An 18,074-nucleotide genomic window follows, 5' to 3' on the forward strand; every position below is an offset into this window, starting at 1 on the left:
ACAACAAGGCTGTAAAACTGTGTTTGGCATAATGATGCTCTGTAGTCTCATTTGGCCACTTGTCAGCAACCACCCTCTTAAAGACACATAAAAGCTTCATAATTCACAAGTGGTAATTTACTGACGTATTTTATGTTGTAGAACAAAACGTGAAAGTCTCTTAAGCCTGTGTTAACCACAGACCTTACTGCAAGCATATAACCAAAAACCCATTCAAAAAACCCATTGACCTCAAGGCCAGGGAACTGAGGGTGCTAAAATGCTCTCATTTCCAGGTTTTAGGACTCATTCCTGGAGCACTCTATTGTGGCATCTGCGGCGACTTTCCTGCACTGGCGCACCCAAAGTGATGTGTTTTACCTCGACCAGCCAGTGGTGAGGGAAAGAAATAAAATATTGAATTGGTCCTGCCCAAAGACTGTATAAAATAATGGACAAAGACGAGAGGGTGGAGCTATAGAGGAATGAGGGGTGAAATCTGACCTATAGACTGTAACGACGCCTCTCAGATAGCCTATCACTCAAGAAAGTCTGTCTTTAAATAATGCATAATTTTAATCCTTCATAAATTGCATATAAAATTTGCACATAAATTGTTATATAAAAATTCACCCCCTGTACAATTGGAACAAACTTTGAAATAAGCCACAGAGACCAGAGCAGCTTTTTGTACCAGGCTGAACACATGTATATTTCTGTGTAAAGTTGGGCATTTAAACATAGGGGTCTATAGGGAATGACTCGTTTTTGGAGGCAGCCTCAAGTGGCCATTCAAGGAACTGCAGTTCTTGGCACTTTGCGTTGGTTTCAATTTTCAGCCCCGGAGGTTGCAGATTGGGTATAACTGATTGTTCATAATTCTTATAACAAAATTTAAAGAAAGGAAGAGGGGAGAGATATTTATTTATTTAGTTTATGTTAGATTTGTTTCTTTTTTTAATGCCTTTTTTGTTTGGCATTGCTTTTCATTTCATTTTCTCAGTGCGTCATCTGTATGTACGTGATTCTCATGTGTGCTTCTGATACTATGTAGTATGCTGACAGTTTAAAATAAACATTATAGCGAAGAAAGAGGGAGCTGAAGAAGCAGCAGCTAAGAATATGGCATTTAATCGCTAAAAAATATCAATGTCTATTCTCAAAACTGAGCTAGCTACTGGTTGATCTTGATAAGCAAAATAAACTCTGTACGGAGGCATCAGCTGACCTTGTATCGCAAAATGTGACCTCATAACCAATATCAATCTTTTTGATCATTTCCATACTGTCCCTTACAGAAACCAGTTCATTATTCAGCTGTTGGAATCATTACAGTTCTGGTTTGCTCTTCCCAGTTCACCAACAGCATCAATCACAATGCAGATGCAACAGAAGCTTTATTGCATGTTGTCACAATATTCTCTTTAGGTCCACTGTGAAGAGCATTCTCAGGTCTCTGCTCTCGGACTGGTGTAAAGCCCGTTTCGCAACATGCTTTTAAGAAAAACCCTCTCACCCCTGTCAACCTTTGGACCCATTAACCAGTCATCCTTTCTGCTAATAGGTCAGCTATGAATCCACAGAGTTAGACCTTATAACTCAGCTACCCACCGGACCTTCACCACAAGGCTATCTAATACTGCTCCCATCATCATCTTCATTACTTAATGACCCAGTACAGCTGCGGACACTGTGATAATCTGATAAAATAATGTAAATATACAAACTTCCTCCTAAAGAAATGCCCTCTCCTTAGACTACCTATCTTATCCATCTTCAAAACTCGATTGATTGTATGCAACATAAGGGATATGCACCCAAAAGTTTGGCCTATGCACTGCTAAGAGAAGCAAATAAATTGGAAATGTGTCCTAATTAAAAAAGAGTTGAACAATACCGGCCTATAAAACATAACTACTGCAAAGCACCAAACAACTGCTACATCTGTTCGGTGTCAAACATGAGTTAGCTACTCTACGATGACCACAGTCTCCATGGTAATGACCATCTCAGCCTGCTGCTGGATGAAGACGAGAGAGAGAACACAGTGTATTGATGACAGAGAGTTTCCTGTGTCTGTGCCGGAGACGATGGTATGCTAATGGACTGCACACCTCGCCAGATGGGGTTTGTTTGTGACCGTGGCTACGCACAGGTGAGGTCAGCATGAGGGGGAGAAGAGAGTAAGGGAGAGTAGACGGAAAAAAGGGAGGAAAACAGAGAGACACATTCTTAGCTCATTGTACCCCGTGGTTCTCATGATTGTCCCAAGACGATTTTGGGGAGGTTGCATGATAAGTTATTAGACAGGAACTTTTTTGCCATCCTTCTGTTGTGAAATTTTTAGAGATTTCACTCTCCCAGGTTCAATTTTGGGAAGAAAAAAAAAGTATTTGTTGTAAAATGTATTAACACTGAAAAATATGTGTGTAATATTTGTGTATTTTATCTTGCATGACTCTGGCACCTTAGGTAAAGATTGAAAATAATTTATTTTAAGCCCCTGAAAATCTTACGTATTTCTCTATAGCTGCAATCCATTTGCCCAAAGGAAAACGAGACCCTGTGTGTTACTACTGTGTTACATATGTATGTTATTGTGGAGCAGATTTGTTAGCAAGTGGTTAGGTTTAGGCACAAAAACAACTTGGTTATTGTCAGGAAGAAATCATGTTTTGGCATAAAATACCAGGTTCTGGGGACACAATCAAAAACAATTACTTTTTGTGCTACTATCCCTGCTGGATAAACACAGACTGTTTTGGGGAGGTTGCAAGATACTGGACAGTGATTTTCTTTTTCTCTGCAATAATTCTATTGTAAAATTATAGAAGAGATTTCATTCTCTCAGGTTCAGTTCTGGAAAAAAAAAATACTACCACCAACAACAAAAACAAACAGTACCAGTATTGTATTTGTTGTAAAAATGAATATGTGTGTAATATTTGTGTATTTTATCTTGCATGACTCTGGCACCTTATGTTAAGATTAATATCTTGCATGACTCTGGCACCTTATGTTAAGATTAAAAATGTATTTTATTTATTTCGTATGTGATACAAGCCCCTGAAAATCTTAAGTTTTTCTATATAGCTGCATTCCAGGTCTGCAGCTTGGCGACATGTTATCCACCATCCCAACCTCATGATGACAAAGACAGCTTATATATTATCTAACTATAGAAGCATTGATGTGATACCTATCAAATGTGCAAATGTAATGTTTTCACGGTTTGCAGAAACATATTATGCCAACATTTTCTTCTGGAAACTGGGCTGCTCTTTAACATGATATATTCATGCTTACATTAGCAAAAATCAAAATTAAAGTTTGTAAAAATATCATCAGGTATTATTTTTGAGAGTTTAACAATGAAAAAGTCAAAACGTATTGAGCTTTGGCATTTGCATATATGGCAGGTGTTGCATGTAAAGGCATCAGTTAGTTAGTTTTGCCTGCTCAGAGAGGTGAGAACTGCTGCCTCAGACCCCAGACACACAGACACATGTTCATAATATTCATATCACTGAATGAACGAAATGTGTGTCTGCGTGAACTAGTGATTTAATTCAACTCCAACCACCATTCAACAGCAGCAGCAGCAGCAGCAGCAGCAGCAACTTATTTAGGGCATGAGGGATGCCAGACAGAGTTCCTGCTCAGCACCAGCTGCTCTCAGTACAATAGGTCACACTGATTATTTCTCATGTCTAGTTAACAATCACCAATCCAGCACTTTCCATTTAACACCATGACAGAAAAAAATGGGGGAAAATATAATTATTTTCAGTATCTGTGCCAAACCCCCCTCAAATGCCAACCAACCAACACAACTGGATGCAGTAGACATTTTGTCACAGTACGTTTTGTACGAATGTTTGGCAAAGACAAAAGAACAAAGATACAAAGCTTTACTGAGTCATATTGTTCGCTAAGAGGTAGACAAGACTCCACTTTCACATCTGTCCGTTAAATATGGAGCCAGAGACAGCAGCCAATGTGCTTATGTTGCATTTCCACTGCATGGTACGGCACAGCGCCAGTCAGCTACACTCACTATTTTTTGGTTTTCCATCAGCAAAAGTTGTGCATGAGACCTGGTAGGGGAGACTGGATATGGTTGTAACAATGGGATGGTTGTAACAGCATCACTTTCACCAAGAAGGGATGACCTGAGAGTCATAAGATCAGTGTCATGTATGACCACTTCCTGATCTTGCATGTAAAATGTCAAAGCTGTGGGAAGAAATGTGCAGCTCTTACAGCCAAAACACTTATCTTCATGTGTGAAAGTATTTTTATGGACCGAGTCTTGGTTGGTACTGATACTGTTGAAATTAAAATCATGTAACTTGTATTAAATCAGAGTAGTGTTTGGGGTGGGGATGGTGGTGACACCTTTTATTAAAGTGTTACAACTAAACACACTTCATCTGTCAATCTGACTCCTTTATTTTCAGCATGCTGGGTCAGTTGGTGACAAAAAACTGATAGTGGTGTTTGCACACGTAGCTACTACACTCTGTGTCAGATGAGGTGAGGCAGGGAAACACAGTAAGGTCTGTCCCCAAATACTCTTTCTGCCATGTGACACTCAGCACATACTGCAAGACATTACAAAACGTCAGAGAAAGAGGATCAACACAGCTGCCCTGTGTGGAGGATCACAGCAGAGGATGTTTTGACTGGTTACCTGACTGAGGCAGCAGACTTGTATTTTTGTTTGGACTCACTCTCCATAAAGTACTAAGAATCTGACAGTTACAGGTTAGAGAGATAGTGTACGTATCCTTTTTTTTATGTGTAATTGTTATTTACTAACTTTTATGTTGTGTCACACTGGGTGTGAATAAAACAATATGTGGGAGTGAATTACATGTAAAGTCAATGCAAAGACAAGATTAAACACAAATTCCTGCCAGCGTGACAGACGGGAATGACGCGAAATCCGCAAATTAAGTGAGTAGCGTGATTTCATGTCATACGATTATTTGCGAGAGTTGAAAAATCTGAACTTCAGCGACCAAATCGCGCCGTGATAGCCAATCAGCATTGAGATCCTCCAGGGACGTATGACACCGAAGACATACCAATGGAAGTTCATTCATCAATGCAGCGATTTCATGCACAGATGAAACAAGTCGCATTTGGTTTGAACACAACACTGCTGTTACAACTTGCCCTGGTAATGGGGAGGGTTGTAACAATGGAACTCCTTGTATTTGACATCAGTAATGAATTCTGTGACATAGATGGAGATGTTGGAAACATTGCTATTAGTGATAGACAAATAAGGGTACTTTAGGCCCGTTTCCACCGCAGGAACTTCAGGGTAATTTTACGGGGCCGGGGCCGTTGGTGCGTGTTTCCACCGCAGGAACCACCCCCGAAGGACAGAGTTCTGGAACTTTTACAGGGGCTAAAGAAGTCCCTGCCTCGGAGTAGGTACTCGGAACAGCCCCGAAAAACTCCTGGGTGGGGCTTGGGGTTTAGTCGGTGCTGATTGGATATACTCAAGGCGGGATGTGACGTCAACAGAAAGCGACAAAATCGTTTTTTTCTTTGCTGCGTCGCCCTGGTCAAAATGGTCGCGCAACGATTACGTCACATCCAGAGCCCGTTAACTTTACAGGAACCTTCCTCCTACTCCGCCCTCTCAGTGGAGACACGGCGGTTGAGAGGGCCGAGCGAGAGGACGTTCCTGTACAGTTCCTGCCCCCCAAATAGTACCAGGAACTTCTTCAGTGGAAACGAGCCTTTTGTGTCAAAATTTGAGAACTCTAACACAAAAATTCAGCGTATTATAGGTGCTGAGACAAAAAGTGTTACAACCACGCCATACATTTAACAAGGTGCAGACATTGTTGCAGATTAAAGGACTTGTGTCACGTAGAAGATGATGTTGCAGCAGTTTCACGTGCCGTCTCTATGGTGATCAGCTGAAAATCCTGTCTACGTTGAGGGGTACTATCCACAGTGAAAAACAAAATAGAGAAAAGCGCTTACCAGAACAACACATTCTCACTCCAACCTCATCACATTTCGCCACTTGGTCGTGGTCTTTAAGGTAACCTGGGTGTGTCTGTTGTTGATATTCTGGGACGCCAGCCTATACATGCATTGTCTGTTCAAAATACACTTCCATTTTCATAGGAAAAGTAATTTACACACTGTCTCTTTCAAAATAAATACACTACATCGATACAACACTGCGATTTGACTTTTTTTCCCCATTCAACAACAAACGCATGTGGTGATGTTTAGAAAAAATAACACAGTTTCACTTTACATTCATACGGGAAGTGAACACCACCCCTCCCACCCACTCTTCTTGAACTTTTCGACCCCTTAACTTATGTCGTTGTCTGGCGGCATTTCCCTCCATCCACCTATTTTTATTCGCATTTTCAACAATTGCGAAAAAAACTTTAATGGAAATGCCAGAAATTCGAAAAAAGGTCGAAATATCGCAAAAAAGTTTTTACGCTTGGAGGGGGTGGAAAAGTCAGCGTATCGATATTAGGAAAATGTGACTTTTGGCAATGGAAACAGATTTAGCGAATAAACAATGACTTAGGCTACCGAATCCTACTTCTATTTCACACACACACCTGTGTGAACTTAGAGAGAGGTAATTACTCCAGTGTCAGGTGAGTGTAGGCTATTTCACAACTTACCTGAATAGACTGGACGTGTTTAATACCACTGCATCATGTGCGCTGCCTGGTGTACCAACACAGACATCACGGCATTATGTAGGCTACGCTGACAGTGCTGATATGAGTGTGATGAGAGCTCTCGCAATAGCCAAGAAGTTCCCAAGGAATCTCTCCATCTCGTCGTAGTCATGGATGTGCCGGTAATTGCTTACATCAGTTGTGGACATGAGACGCTATCTCACGGCGCCCTCTTCTTCTACGGGTGTTCTTTTGCATTTTTATTTTTCATGAGAAGCGCCACCTTCTGCTCGACCTGTTGACTCCCAATACTCGCAAAACAATAATGAATGGAAACGTGCATAAATTCGCATTTTCTTTTGCGCATTTTCACAAAATTCGCTTAAAATTTGTGATACATTTGGATGGAAACCCACCTAATGATGCCGCCTGGCTGCGCATCATGCTGATGTGAAAGGACGACTTTGGAATGAGAACAGGTTGACCAAAAAAAGAGTTGAGCTGAACCATGCAGTGGAAATGAGAAATTAGCACAAAGGATTAGAAACAAGAGGAAACAGCGAGCCTGGCAGCAGGCTGTGTGCTGGGCCATTGCTTGGCAGGTGCAGCAACTTGCTGGTAGGTGCATTTTGTTACCTCTGGGCAGAGCCAAGCCAGCTGTTTCCCTTTTCCAGTCTTTGCACTAAGCTAACCGGCTGCTGGTTATAGCTCCATATTTACAGACAGATGTGAGAGAGGGTAATCAATCCTCTAATCTAACTCTCAGCAAGAAAGTGAACAAGTTTATTTTCCAAAATCTTGAACTGTTCCTTTAAGGAGTGTTTTTCAGAGGGCCTGTAATATGCACGTGTCTGCAGGTCCTTAATTAGTTTGTGGGACCTAAGTGCACTGGACATGAGGTTGTGCTGTGTGAGGCTCTGTGAAGGTGGCTGAGCAGCTGTCATGTTATATGTGTACATGCAGTTCTGAGGGAAGTCATGCTGTTACTGTTACAGGGAGGGTCTGATGAAATAATATGGTTCACTCAGTCAGACAGCACCATCAATCACACCTCCTCCCTTTGATTCTTCAGGAGTGGCTCTCTCATTACCACTGTCTGTGCAGCAACAGAGAAGCTCATCGAGTTTAAAATAAACAGACAGCTCAAGGTACAGAACATTAGGTCTTTTCAGTTAAGGACAGCCGAATAACAAACCACACTCGGCTGAGCTCCAGCCACGATTTCTCATTTTCTATAGAGAGTGGGCTCATGTTTGATCTACAATGGATGTGCTTTGCAAAAGAGATGCACAGTTGATGTGATTGTCTTGATTTAACAAAAGCCGCCACTGAGATGGGAGGTCCTTCACTTTAATTAGCAGCTCATGAAGACAGCTCAGACTCAAATATTCATTAGACCGAATCGCACACTTTGGAGCTGGGTGATGAAACAGGCAGTCAGCTCTTTGAACCCCATTTTTATCATTTTAAAGTCATTGTACTACATAACATATCCAGAAAATTTAAAACGAAAGTGTTCAAATTTTTCAGTTCAGTGTTTTGCTCATCTTTGACTGCGATTGAGAATATTTTGGTTTCTTTTTGACTTTTTGGATTTCTTAAGAAAAACAAGCAGTTCTTTTTATATTTATAATACTTCCTTATCCTTTAACATCCATTTTATTTATTGAAGACATATGAATTTTACACAGAGTGAAATATTTCAAACCCAAGAATCTGTTTTAATGGCTGCAACTGTACCACTCCATCAAATGGAAATATTCAAGAAGTCTAATGCATAATTTTATAAACATGTACCCCCAAAATCAGCAGCTTATGTGAGATTTGCACGTTTTCAGCTGGTTTGTATGAGGAGACGGATGGGATGGCGGATGGCGTGTCACCCAGGCCACATGCCTGCCAAGCTGCAGACCACTGTTAGACCAACAACACCAATTGTTTAATGGCGAACCTTCGCAGAGTTTCCACTGGTGTTTGTGGCACCAAACCCGGCTGTTTTTAGTGGTGCATCACTGCATTTCTAGCAGCAAACCTGAGTGTTTTTCACCCAAATTCCCAAGGACGGAAATGGGTGTTTTTACCAACACATCGCAGCATTTCCCAGCGGCATCTGAGCCACCGAACCTTGGTGTTTTTTACTGTCCCGTCCCTGTTTTTCTAGCAATCTCTGTGCCACCAAACGTGGGTATATTAAGCCAAAACATGGAGTTGAGCTTAATCCTAACCACATCTTCACCACAGTCTTGAGATACCCAGTAGCTTAATGGTTAGAGCAGGCATCCCATAGGCAAAGGCATTGTCCATGCTGCAGCAGCCACAGGTTTGATTCCAGCCTGCAGCCATTTGCTGCATGCTATCCCCCCTTCATGCTTCATCTATCCTATCAAATAAAGGCAAAAAAAATCCACACATACAAAAAAAAAAGTTTCAGCATATCCGCTACAAAATAATGTACAAATGTAAAGTATCCTTGGTTTGCAGAAACTTACAATGTGATGATTGGGTTGAAATCAGCCGGGCATATTTAGTAGCTTTTGCAAAATTTTGGAACTTTACTGCAATTTAAGATAAAGCTCTGCAGATTTGAACAATGTCTGCACAGCCTTAGTTTGTAACAACTGGTCTATTGGTCAAAATAAATGACTACATAAATAAATCCTAGAAAACATTTAAGAGTTGGCTATTGAGGACATTGAGAATACAGTTCAGACTTTAAAAACCTGTAAGAAGATCGACAGAGAAATCCTTGTGTGTGTGTGTGTGTGTGTGTGTGTGTGTGTGTGTGTGTGTGTGTGTGTGTGGGAGATAACTGAATGTGCACAGTGTCTGTTTGTGTACGACAAACCTCCATGCAGGTGTCATATCATATTTGCACACTCTGTGCGTACATCACTGCTTGTTCTTGGCTTCTTGTTTTATAATGTTGGCTTTGATAACAGTATTTGGCTGCACTTGTTATGGAAGTTGCACTGGTACTCTGCAGCACTTACGTAAATGTGTTTATAGTAGGGACCATAAAATAGCACCACGTTATTGTGCTTTTAACATATCGGGATGTCTATAAATTGCTTAACCTCGTGTTTTTGGAGACCAGTTTGTATGTGATATGAGATGGTGTTTACGGGGTTAGTCAGCATGCTCTCTTTATTTGTCGCCATCTATGAGCGTGTGTATCGGATGATATCCCTTAAATCTACGATAATATTCAAACAACTGTCTTCACTGTTTAATTTGTGAAGAATATCAGTGAATAACCTATTTTAACAAGGACAAACTGTGTATACCATCATTTTATGTGTAGGTCATGTTCAAAGACAAATGTATGGAGACATACAGTAAACAGTTGATCTGCCAGTGTACACATATTAAAAGGGTATTAAAGTCAACCTCTTCAGATGTTATGAAATGGCATTTTCCCCTTATATAATCATGCGTTAACTGGGTTCAGTCTTAGTCACGGGATTTTCATAAATGGACACAGAGACGACACGGAGGTCAGGACCCAAAGCTCGTCTGCACGGGGATAAAATGTCAAACATACACAAACAACGTGCACATGCAGGCATTATGTTGCTCATGCAGATGGCTTCTTTCAGTGCTTTTTGTGACCCAAAAGAGAGAAAAGCGTTTCACTTGTACATTTGGGAGCATTTAGCTGGCACACTTTTCCAAAGCGACTTACAGAGAGTGACCTCCAGAACACTTTGACAGGACATGTGACGTGATGGACTTTTAATGGAGACGCTGGCTGTTGATCTCATGGTTACAGGACAGTCTGATCACCCAGCTGCCCCTTTACTGTCTCTGTAAGATTAAAGGGATAGTTCAGATTTTTTTAAGTGGGGTTGTATATGGTACTTATCCATAGTCAGTGTATTACCTACAGTAGATGGTGGTCAGCGTGCCCCGAGTTTGGAGATGCAGGCAGGAGTGCCACCACGGAAGCTAAGAAATGTACTGCTGTGGATGGGGGCCACAGCAAAACAAATTTTAACCACTTAAAAAGGCCATTTTTTAAAAACAAAATAGACAAGTTTAAGTGAACGCTATATTTAAATACCTAGCCACAGACAGCCCCCTTTCCGACAGGGAACTGAAGCTGTTATATCGCTGTCTTCAAAGCCAGAATCAACTGAGAAAAGCAGTCATTTTACCTCACTGAACACAGGAGCTGCTGGTCAACCACTGCTCGATCAGTTTGTTTGTTTGTGTTATTGTGTGACTTTGATGTTTTAATTGGTTAGTTTAGATTCATGTAAGTCACACAACAACACAAACAAAATAGCTGATTGAGGCAGCAGTAGACCAGCGGCTCCCATGTTCAGCAGGGTAAAATAACTGTTTTTGTCAAAGGAATTTGGTGGCTTTGAAAAGAGTGATATGATGGCTTCAGTTTTCTGTCAGAAATGGCTTTCTGGTGGTGAGGTAAAATGCTGATACACGTACATACACGTAAACTAATATTGGTTGTTTTGAGTGGGACTTTTTTTTTGGTGGCTAAAAAACATTTTCCTGCTGCCCCCATCCAGGGACTGCCAACCACCATCTCCTGCAGGTAATACTGTACACTGACTATGGATAAGTACCTCACACAACCACACTTCAAAAAAATTCAAACCATCCCTTGATCTCCCTCTCAAGTGTCTTCATAAACTCCAGTTGGTCCAGAATTCAGCCGCCCGTATCATTACCAGAACCCCCTCTATAGATCATATAACTCCTGTTATTCAGCACCTTCACTGGCTTCCTGTTAAACATCGCATCGATTTTAAGATTCTGCTTCACACACACATGAGGCTTGCACAGATGATGACTTCATAATGATGATTTTATACCTAATATTTCTAATTACGATTTTTGTCTAGTCATTTTATCAATTTATTATTGTATTTTACAAATTTGTTTGATTTTATGATCTATGGATATATTGTTTTTTTAAGTGCATCTTGTGCACTCAAAGGTGTCTTTGAGTGCTTTGAAAGGCACCTATAAATTATTATTATTATTATTATCATTAATGATGATAAACAAACAACATTTTTCTCTGCTGTCAGAAAATACAGAATTATTGATAAGATTATTGACTGTCCAATCATTTGTGATTGTTGAACTGTCTTGCGTGGATGATACATTTAATCTGCTCAGTACAGACCAATGTGCAGAGAAAACATGTACACACTGCCTGTTAGTGATGTACAGTAGCATTAAAAGCTTAGTTACTAAGATCTACATAAATGATGAAAGTAACCAGTGTTTATTTGCACATTTAAAGTGATAAGAAACAATACAGTTTTGAACAAAAAGTGATGTGTCTCCTCTTTGGGTGCAATAAATAAAGTTCACACAAATTCCTGCAACATAAATACAACATGAAAACACTTGATTATTTGTACAAAGAATATTGCTGCTGTTGATACCTCACATAAAACAAGTAGTCGTAAGAACTTGTAAAAAATGAATCACTGCTCATCCTCGTCATAAATCGGTCATTTCTGAGATAACGTTTACCTGCAGATAGATCTTTATGCTGATTATATTGTCATGACTTACTGTTCAAGTATAATGTAATATTTGTGTTCATTACTTTTTGATAAAATATGTGCATACAATGATTGCAGATAAAAAGTAAAGTTGCTTTAGTTGCTAGTAAAAACAAAATGTTCCTTATGAGATCAGTAACTTTATCGCTGTTTGCAACATCATAATAATAATTCAAGAACCTATGTCCATTAGCATTTTTCTAGTATTGTTTGAGTGTAATCTTTATATAAAATCATAAAAGTATGTCAGGTTTTAAACACCATTCAATTCTTGATGCTGTAACTTAACTTTTACTGTATGTAAATAAAGGTAACAGACAGTCATTGAGTTCTGCGGATCACTTATCTTGTAGCTCTAATAGTACTGCAGGTTGTTAATGCTGTGGCACAATAGTGAGGTATATCTAATTAAACTCTTCTGGAATCTGTCCTGGTATCCTGAAACCAGTCTGCCCAGTTTGATCCAAAGTGCTTCTGGGGCTGGATGTGGCAAAGCTTGCCTGTGTCTCCACAGTGCAGCTGGTCCTATGGAGGAACTGCAGGAAGTTCTCGTTGGCCGAGCCCTCATGGCTGGAGACGGCCAGCTCCACTGGCCGGGCTGAGTAGCAGCGTCGCAGCTTACAAAGCTCCTCCCTGATCTGCCGGTTAAGAAGCCCATAAAAAAATGGGTTAATAGCAAAGGAGGCATAAGCCAGCCAGGTGACTGTTTCCTCCAGGTCATCGGGAATGGTGAGTGTTGGGTCTAGCGTCAGATGGAGGTGAAAGGCAAAGTAAGGCAGCCAGCAGATCAGAAACTGACCAACAATAACCACCAGAGTGAAAGCAGCTTTACTTCCACCAAAAGGCCGGTCACGCATAATCCTACGTGGGGCGTTGCGGGTTGTGATGATGGTAGTTTGGCTGTTTATTGAGTCAGAGCGATGCTTCACTTGACTGTGTGTCCACAAGGGCAGAGGTCCATGCTGGCGGGCAGCCACACGGGCCACCTTGTACACGTTACAGTAGACGGCAAAAATCACAACAGCAGGCAGGCAGAAACAAGTGACACTGAAGAACACAGAGAAGATTCGTCTGTGCTCACTGTAGCTCCAGTGCAGCGAGCAGTGTGCAGCACTGATGGAGCTCAGGCTGGCGTAAGACGACCACCCAAACACAGTGGACAACCCCAGCACAGCAGAGGCCACCCACACCATCACTATCACTGCTGCAGTCAGCTTCAGAGTCATCTTGACCTCATAACGCATGGGGTGGACGATGTAGTAGTAACGCTCCACGCTGATGGCTGTGATGGTGAAGATCGAGGCAGCTATGAGGATTGCATTGAGGAAGACGTAGACCTGGCACTCCAGCACAGTGAACACCACACCGGCAAAGTACGGAGAGCTGGACACAATCCCAAGAGGCATGAGCAGGATGGCACACAGCAGGTCCACTGCACACAGGTGGCACACAAAGGCAAACTTCCTGAGATGAGGAGCTTTCATGACAACGACCAGAACAGCAGTGTTGGCGAGAAGTGCCAGAACATTCAGGGTCACCATGAAAAATATCCCTGTCAGGTCCTTGAAACGTGTCTGCGGGCTGGGATGGGTGCCCAGCTGTCTGCTGGGAGCTGAGGGCATCAATGCCCAAACTGCGGCGCTGTCATTGGACCCAGAGTTCAGAAATGAAGTGTTTTCCTCCATGATTCATAGCAAAGGTTTCAAAGTAAAAGCACACATTTGTGTTCCAGAATCCCCCATTGTCCAGTCATAAGGCCGAGGAATACTTCAGACATACTCTTCACTCCTGTGTTAGAGAAAATGAAATCCATTAGAACATCAACATTTATGGCAAATCATGTTCAGTAGAGACTATATTATGTTTAAACCTGAAATATATATGTTTAGCCACTTGCAGCAGTGTGTGTGTGCAGCAGAAACAAGCTGTAAACACAGCACTGACACATTATCACCATTAACGTGGAAAGTTTAGCATGCTAGCAAATAGGTTCACATATCCTGGATATCTAGCAGATACAGAGCGACATGAGCATTGATTTGGAGTCACCTCAACACCATTCATTTGCACACACTCTCCACACTGTGGTGACACAGACCTGGTTGAAAATCAGCAAAGTATCCCTTTAAATGTACAATATGTAATTTTCTGCCACTGGGTGTCCCTGAGTCAAAACAATAAGAAAAACTTTGACCCATGCTTATGAACATTTTGGAGACAGGAAACTGGCAATGCAGATGGTGAGGGGTCACGGTGGGGCTGGAGCCTATCCCAGCTGACATAGGGCGAGAGGTGGGGTACATCCCGGACAGATTGCATGAACTTACATATTTACATTTGTTTGAACATTGTTGGAAATGTTTAGGATAACGCAAGTACACAACTCAACAAAATATATGACAATGGACTAATTGTTTTTAGACATTTCAACACAGAAAAGTTATCCTCCTGAGACACGAACTTTTGTTTGGTATGCATTTTTAGTTTCTCCTAGCTATTTTGGATCAGTAGAACCCGATAAATTAAAAATAAAAAAAAATTGTCAAGTCCCAACGTCCTCAAACGAGACGATAATAAAGTCCCAATGTCTTCAAACGAGTACTTCCTAATTAACAGCATCTTAGCTTGTTACTGTTGCTAATATGGTCAAATTTGTTGCCATATCAAACTACAAACATTATTAATCATAAATAAACAAGTTTCTATCATAAAATGTGATCAGGTTTATGACCTTGTCCACTTTGTGTCAGGATCGGCTGCAGACTGACTTGGCAGAGATGTCTGCCATCTTGTTTTTACATGGATTAGTGTATTGTGCTCTTTCTACCACTAGATGGCACAAAAAGTGTCCACGAATGAGGACAACAGGTCTAAGTTAAGAAGAATTAAGTATAAGGTCAAGTAAACCCAAAATGTGACGTCCACATATGAGGACACAGGGTCTCAGGAGGCTATAACATCTGTAAGCCATGTTCATCTTGCCCTGGGAAAGGCATACACAGTTCTCGCTAATGTATCAAAACACAAATTTGAATTGATTACACAGATATCATATTACACACTGTACTGACTCTCATTTTATTCATTATTATTCATCCCACCATTAGTGCCTGATATCAAATGTGTAAATATAAACATTCACAGATCCCGACAACCTTCAAGAGAACACACACACACACACACACACACACACACACACACACACACACCTTAAAAGTATTGGAAAGTTAATCAATAACTGTTTGTGAGAATATCTAAGAAGGGATGCTCTCTCGATCTTTTAGTGCAGGCGGGACATGATCAATAGGAATAATTCATGGAGGACACCCTGTCTCTCCTCCATCCGTCCCCATCCTTTTGAAATGAAACATAATGAGTGTGCTTGTTTTAGCCCAGCTGCAGGGAGCTGGCTGCATTGATTAGTATGTGTTCAGTGTCACCCTGCACCGCACCATCAAAGAGGAAACCTCTTGGACAGGTTCGACTCCTGATCATTGTGTTGTATTATAAAATTCAACCAGAGCGCACTGACTGAATATATATTATGTGTTTACTGTACAATTCCCATCCTTTCCTTCTCACTGCAGAGCCTTTCATGTGCCTTCCTCACACATGTACCATCTTGTGCTGATATTCATAATCAGTTTCCAAAAGTATGACTGTAGAGGATGCTGTGTCCTAAATACATGTGCTCGCTGGCTGCCAGTGATCCACTGATGCTCTCCCCCTGCTGTAATCTTCTCTGGTCGACAGCTATTGGCATGCCGCGTTTGCAGTGAGATTTATCCCAGGAAGGACTAGTGCATGTACATTTTCATGCACATTATGTAAGGGTGTCCTCGTTTTTCACCACATTCCCATTTCAGCATGTGCCACATCCTTTAACTCCACATTTTACTAATGAAGTGGACGATCATTTCCAGTTTATTTATTTCCCTAAAACAGTTTGTAATAATTAATTCAACAGAGAAACGTGCAGTGGATTCTGCCTCTGCTGCAGTTTTTCTCCGTTTCTACTTTTTTTTCAACATAATAATGAGGATGAGGGAATTATGCAGGTCTTTTAATCCCTCTTAAATCCGTGTTACAGAGCATTTTAGCCTGTACAGACAAACCCCATAATCCCACCCTTTGTTACGACCTTCTTAATCATGTTAATAACCAATTGTAATGCATTCAAGTTGATGTATGCCAAGTGATTACCATTCCTTTCATATCAAACTATAAGCATTAAATACAGAAATATTTCAGTGGCTAAATGGGTTATTATGATGTAATGTAAAAAAAATAAACTTTTTGTTTCAGTAGATGTAGCTTGACTTAAAGATTTTGAAAAAGATGTTTGAAAAAGTGTCATTACTGTATATAGCAACTTGCTGATGGAAACACGCTGCTTGTAATAGCTGGGTCCATCATATTTCACCTAAGAAATCAAAGTAATATGACGATTAGAAGGCCTGTCCAGATGCAACATGAGTAATCATGTCAACACTGGCTGCAAAAACATCCATCTCTACCCATGTGTGATGAGTGGATGAGTCATTACAGCACTTTTTTCTCTGGCTTTTTATTTGTAATGCTAAAAGTTTATGTTAAAGACCAATAGAAATCTTTAATAGTTTTTAGATACCACTGGTTTATAACATCATCAGTTCCCTCAAGAGTGTTCTTAAATACTCTAATGCTCTTGTGTTAAGATAACAGATTAAATTGTTGTTTTATTGTGGATTTAAAATGTATTTTAAATGTGTTTTGATTGCTGCAACCTTGAGCAGGTCTCTCTCGCAAAAGCATTTTCCATCTCATTGGGAATTCCTGGTTGAATAAAGGTTTAATAAATAGATAAATACATTTTGACTGCGAATCAGTGTATGACTTATAACATTGACCTTAATTTTGTTGACTCAAATATCTTGTCTCAGTCCTTCAAACACATACATGGTGCTCAAACTTGTTTGTTGGTAATTCTTAAGCCTCGTGTTTATTCTAATGTCAGTCTCAGACATATTTAACAGAGAAATGTTGGAAGGATTAATAAGAATGTTGCAGAGCTAAACCTCTTAGAGACTGGAAGTGATTAGAAAAACCTTCAAGAGCCAGCTATGTTTTTTTCTGTAATTATCAAAAGCACTAAATATGCTGTCAGCATTTTTATTCCTTTAATATCATTATTCCTTACTAAAACAAAAACTTTCCAAGTAACTTACATTTTGAAAATTGGCTGTCGCTCCTCCACAAAGTTTTTCTGAGTTTTCTAAAGCTGAGTACGTCCAATTCATGACGATGACTCTTCTCTGGATCCTGTAAAAGCACCAAACTCAGAGCTCGGGTGGTGTCTCCAGGTGTGTAAGAGTGTCGGTGCACCTTGCAGAGATCTTTGCAGGAGCGATTAAAAACTGTGGGAGAAATGGTAGATTTCCCAAAACAAGTAGACACACGAGCCTTCAGTAAAGGACCCCAGGGAGAGCTGACGCTGGCAGAGAGAGAGAGGTGATGTGCTGTGTGTCCACTGAGACAACACAGCTGGCTGGGTGAAAGGAGGGGGGGAGGAGCCAGCAGTTGGTGATTGTTCAATCATCTATCAAGACAAGACGACTCTATCAAACTGCCACCCTCTGACATTAACCATGTCCCACACACACACACACTCTTTCATCAGTCAGTATGTGGCAGTGACTGTCACACACTGTCCACTATGCTTTGTCCTTACAGATGTTCCTCTATTCTCCTCCTCAGAGCTTCTGAGAACACACACACACACACACACACACACACACACACACACACACACACACACACAGTGAAGTATTGGTTGGACTTGCTCAGTCAATTTACACACTTCTCTCTTCTTACAATGGAGTTAATCTTATTAATTGTT

At 40.8% G+C, this 18,074-nt stretch overlaps 1 protein-coding gene across 1 annotated transcript; it reads right to left on the bottom strand.

Annotated features, from left to right (window-relative positions):
* Positions 1-11,914: 11,914 nt before the first annotated feature.
* LOC126386651 (probable G-protein coupled receptor) lies at positions 11,915-17,565 on the bottom strand. Its single transcript, XM_050039131.1, has 2 exons — positions 17,404-17,565; positions 11,915-13,984 (listed from the first exon to the last, which is right to left on the bottom strand). Exon 2 carries the CDS (start codon positions 13,879-13,881, stop codon positions 12,601-12,603), a length of 1,281 nt encoding a protein of 426 aa, XP_049895088.1. The 5' UTR covers positions 13,882-13,984; positions 17,404-17,565; the 3' UTR covers positions 11,915-12,600.
* Positions 17,566-18,074: the final 509 nt, after the last annotated feature.

This window comes from Epinephelus moara, chromosome 24 (genome assembly GCF_006386435.1).
Source record: "Epinephelus moara isolate mb chromosome 24, YSFRI_EMoa_1.0, whole genome shotgun sequence".
Classification (NCBI taxonomy): Eukaryota; Metazoa; Chordata; class Actinopteri; order Perciformes; family Serranidae; genus Epinephelus; species Epinephelus moara.

What these genes read in the sequence shown, in the direction of transcription:
- LOC126386651 (XM_050039131.1), bottom strand. Translation starts at nt 13,881, where the DNA reads ATGGAGGAAAACACTTCATTTCTGAACTCTGGGTCCAATGACAGCGCC.